The 4,674-nt window shown below is 50.1% G+C and overlaps 1 protein-coding gene across 1 annotated transcript; it reads left to right on the forward strand.

The window, feature by feature from the left end:
• The first annotated feature begins 582 nt into the window (after window positions 1–582).
• RHCG (Rh family, C glycoprotein) lies at window positions 583–4,153 on the forward strand. Its single transcript, XM_009877517.1, has 6 exons — window positions 583–764; window positions 1,249–1,399; window positions 2,146–2,293; window positions 2,690–2,856; window positions 3,531–3,668; window positions 4,013–4,153. Exons 1-6 carry the CDS (start codon window positions 598–600, stop codon window positions 4,151–4,153), a joined length of 912 nt encoding a protein of 303 aa, XP_009875819.1. The 5' UTR covers window positions 583–597.
• Window positions 4,154–4,674: the final 521 nt, after the last annotated feature.

Genomic DNA, 4,674 nt, shown 5'->3' on the forward strand with positions numbered 1-4,674 from the left:
AAGGGCATCCAAGGGTCTTGAGCTAGCAGGTCTGAGCATTTGTGGGAAAAACTGCGTCTCCCACAACGTGGGATCCTGATCTCAAGGGTATTTCACTACTGATTTCAGTAACATTTAAAAACACATTTGTAAACTACCCTTGCTCTTGTACTCTTCTTGCTCAGAGCCATCACCAGGACCCTGCATTGGATGGACCTCCTCAAAACGACCATTCATGTGTTTTAACAAAACTTTGCTGTTCATTTTACATGACATTTTCGGAGTTTTTTACAAAAGGGGGAAAAACAATCTGAATAGAAAAGTATTTTCCTTTGTATACTCCCTTAGTTTATGGTCATCTCCTGCACGTAGCTTTTAATAAACATTTTTTACTTTCAAGACTGAGCCTTTTAACCAAAAGCCAGTTTCTAAAAGCTGAGTCATTTTCAGAAATGTGGGGATGTGAGACAAACACATTTTCTCTTGAATTTCCTCCCTGTTGCCACTGATGTGGTTAGTTTCCTTTCATCATCAAATTCAAATGGCACTTGCAACCCCGTTGTCCCCACAGAGCTGACAGTCCCTTCTCCCTGCACAGCTTTCCAGGATGTCCATGTGATGATCTTTGTGGGCTTTGGCTTCCTCATGACATTCCTCAAGCGTTATGGATTCGGTGCCGTGGGTTTCAATTTCCTTCTTGCTGCCTTTGGGATCCAGTGGGCTCTCCTGATGCAAGGCTGGTTCCACTCTTTCAAGAGCGGGAAGATCCTCATTGGAGTGGAGAAGTAAGGAGGAGGTGGGCTCTGGGATGCCACCCCTTGACTGGCCAGTGGAAGAGCTGGGATGGGAGCTAAGCAGCTGGCAGCACCTTGTCCCTCTGTTACGTGCAAACAAATCACTAAAACATTGTCTTCCCTCCACATACCCCCACTTGCTTTCCACCTTTTAGCCCAAAGGTACCTGCCGTTGGGGTGGTACTGCTTAAAGTGAAATGTGAGACAAGCTTCACCAATTAGTCACAAGCCAAGCACCATGGGCACCAGAGCTGAGAACTGGCATAATATGATCCACATCATAAAAAATAATTTTGGGAAAGCACATTTCCTGGACAATGTGTAAGGATGGGAGGAAGGTCAGTGGGAAATCCAGGGCGTCTCCTAAACACCTATTCTGTGATTCATGAGGGATCTCTGGAACCGAGGGTGGGTGAGGCTGAGTTACAGAAGAGTATATCCTCATTAAACCACATTTTTCTTTCCCCCTTTTCAGCCTGATTAATGCTGATTTCTGTGTGGGCTCTGTGTGCATTGCCTTTGGGGCCATCCTGGGCAAAACCAGCCCGATACAGCTCCTCGTCATGACTTTGTTTCAAGTCACGCTCTTCTCAGTGAATGAGTACATCCTCCTCAACCTGCTTCATGTAAGGCTTTGGGCACCACTCACTTCGTTCTGCTCCTTCCTCTCTGTGTCTCTCCAAATTGTCTCCTTTTGAGATGACTCCACAAAGCCACTGCCTCGTAAGCATTTAAAATGCAAGAATTGAGGTAGAAAAAGTAGACAGATTATCAAGTGGAGTCAGCAGGTGGTACTTCCCAGAGAAGGGAGGTCTTCTGGGGTTTTACACACAAGCCTGGCAATTCAAAAGCACTGGGTCCTCTGCCACGGCTCCCAAGGCAGATGAGGAATCTTAACACAAAGGACCAGTCACTCTCTTTGTGCCTGAGATTTCCCTCTCATCTCTTTTCCCTGCTGGAATGTGAGTGTTGTAGAAGGAAATCAAGAGACAAAGAGGACGATATGTCTGCTAACAGAGGCAGTGTTCCTCCTGCTTTGGGATCTGGGAAGCAAATGAGCTCCCAGGAGACCTGAGTGCTCTTGGGAGCCAGTCTGGCCGTCACCACAACCTACTTGCCATTGGGTTAGGTCAGAAAGTTCCATGTCCCTCGATGCCTTCCAAGGGGAAGCTAAGAGGAATGCCATGGCCGTGCACAACCAGACGAGCAGGACAGATAGCAGAACCAGAGCATTTTCGTCCACCTCTCCCCATGACTGAGTGCTGGCTGGAAGGATGGGTGGGCAGACAAGCTGGGCATGATGCAATCCAGACCTCATCTCCAGAATGAGTGGCAATTGCAGAAGCAAACCTCTGTTTTCCCATGGCTGCAGGTTAAGGATGCAGGTGGCTCCATGACCATTCACACCTTCGGAGCCTACTTTGGCCTCACAGTGACACGCATCCTCTACAGACCCAACCTGCAGCAGAGCAAGGACAAGCAGGGCTCTGTGTACCACTCCGACCTCTTCGCAATGATTGGTGAGTCAGCCCCCACCTCAGGGTGCTAGTACACGTGGATCACTCAGCTGTAGGGGGCTGGTGCCTCCCGTGTCTCTGGGAAAACCAAACTGAAACCAGGATCTGGGCCTGAGAAGCTCTGTATCCCGGTATTCCAGACCTCAGAGCTACTCAGCTCCCTTCATCGGTGGCTGGGCTGAGATGGTGCCTGGGAAGACAAGGATATGTTCTGATTCCTCCCATTCTGCCACCCTCTCCCGGTGCTGGTCCCATCATGAGGGGTGCAGCTCCAGGACAGCAGGACTACAGGATTTAACTTCCCCCTGTTCAGAAAGATCTTCTTTGGAGTTTATTTTCAATCCCTCTATTCTCTTTTTTCCCTTTCTCTCCTTCATCTCCTCATTCCCATCCCATCAGGTACCCTGTATCTGTGGATGTACTGGCCCAGTTTTAACTCAGCAATTTCCGAGCACGGGGATGCCCAGCACCGAGCTGCCATTAACACCTACTGCTCGCTGGCTGCTTGTGTCCTCAGCACGATGGCATTCTCCAGCATGCTGCAGAAGAAAGGCAAGCTTGACATGGTAAGCTCAGAGCAGAGAGCTCCGAACTGCCCAGGGGACTTACAATGGGTTTATCGGAGGCCCAGGAAATGACTGGCACTTGTCCTTTGCTGAATAGATACTGTTTTCAGGGTGTGATTGTGAAACTAGCATCCAGGCAAAACCCAGAGGCTCCAGTGAATAAGCGAGTGGGAAGTGAGTCCTGTGGTGCTTGAGGTGCGGGGTGATGCCCTGCAGGTGGTGGAGTGGACTTGCTCTGCCGGGAGAGCTACTGACAGGCACGTTGCAGAGCCATGTTTGGCAGCTCTCGCCAACAAAGCCAAGCAAGGCCTGCGCGGCAGCTCATGAGCAATTGGGGGGCTGACTTGTACGTGTTATGTGTGTGGGTGACATGTCTCTGTGACAGCAGAGCTTGCGTGACACATGGGTGAGACAATTTCCATCTCATCACAACTCCTCACCCAGATTTGTGGATGCAAAGAACATGTGTGGTACGGGGAGTGGGAGTCTACGTGCGCCTGTGCTGCAGACAGAGGCTGCATGTTCTCTTGTTTTTCACCAACAAGCAGGAAAATGGTCCCTAATGTTTCCTCTGGAAACGTTCTTAGAGCTGATTCTCCCACTTTGCCATTTGCACCAGCCCTGAGCAATTGCAGTCTCCCCGAGATGCCAAGACAGGGTGGTTACTTCTGCAGGTCCACATCCAGAACGCAACGCTGGCAGGTGGTGTGGCCGTGGGTACCAGCGCAGAGATGATGCTGACTCCATACGGCTCCCTCATTGTCGGGTTCATCTCTGGCATCGTGTCCACAGTGGGGTATGTCTACCTCACGGTGAGTGCTGCTCTAGGGGTCTGCAGCCCTGGTCCTGCTAAGGAGACCAGAAATAGATTCGCTTCCCTTTGAGGGTTCCTGCTTTCCACCATACCTTATGAAGATGCACTTCTGACTTATTTACTGCCCCAAAATGCTCAGGAGGGTTCTCCCAACAGGAGAGTGTTTGGAGGATATCTTGTTGTTTTGTCTTGAGCTTGACTCACATCTGTATCTACAAATCCTTGGCTCTTTAATGGCACACAAAATCACACCACTCCTTCCTTCTTTCTCCATGGAAGGAGCTAACTCTTTCCAGAGCTGTGCTCATGTCCCTGACCTCTCTCTGCCTCCCTTTTCCTCAGCCTTTTTTGGAATCCAGGTTGCATATCCAGGATACATGTGGCATTCACAACCTCCATGCCATGCCAGGCCTTATTGGAGGCATTGTGGGGGCCATCACTGCAGCTGCAGCCACAGAGGATGTATATGGAAAGGAAGGGTAAGACAGCTTGGAAACCTCTCCTGAGAATGGATTTTACCTGGGGCTCCTTGGGCTAGAAGCAAGTAGCAATTTACAGCCCTTGTTAGTTGTCCAGAGTTCCCCCTCAAAAACAGGGGGTATGCTGACTGTGCTGGGCTTACTGAAGTCTGAAAGATTCATCTCTTGCAGCTGACTTCTGATGGTCTCAAAAAGTGAGCCACAAGCCAGCTGCTTGGCATTTTTCTGGGGTCCAGTGGATGGGGAGGTGCTTATCCCTCCATCCCTCCATCCCTCCACCCCTCCAGCCCTCCACCCCTCCAGCCCTCCACTGTTTTGGGGGTTGGGTAAGGCTTGAAGATCTGAAACACAAAAGAAATGTTTGTTTTGGGCTCTTCCTAGTTAAGACTTTGTCAGTGGCCAGAGGGCAAGGAAGCAAGGAGTGTTTTGTGTCATTGCAACACTCTCCTGCTCCATTGCACAAGAGAGATGGGGCTATGGAGGAGTCCTTGAGGGAGCAGGACAGCACAGCTCCACCAGAGCCGG

This window comes from Apaloderma vittatum, unplaced genomic scaffold (assembly GCF_000703405.1).
Source record: "Apaloderma vittatum isolate BGI_N311 unplaced genomic scaffold, ASM70340v1 C12265076, whole genome shotgun sequence".
NCBI classification, from domain to species: Eukaryota; Metazoa; Chordata; class Aves; order Trogoniformes; family Trogonidae; genus Apaloderma; species Apaloderma vittatum.

Bases quoted from the DNA above. Each gene is read 5' to 3' on its own strand.
- RHCG (XM_009877517.1), top strand. From the start codon at position 598: ATGATCTTTGTGGGCTTTGGCTTCCTCATGACATTCCTCAAGCGTTAT. The intron at 1,400-2,145 runs GTAAGGCTTTGG...CCATGGCTGCAG, and splicing joins TCCTCCTCAACCTGCTTCAT to GTTAAGGATGCAGGTGGCTC. The intron at 3,669-4,012 runs GTGAGTGCTGCT...CCTTTTCCTCAG, and splicing joins TGGGGTATGTCTACCTCACG to CCTTTTTTGGAATCCAGGTT.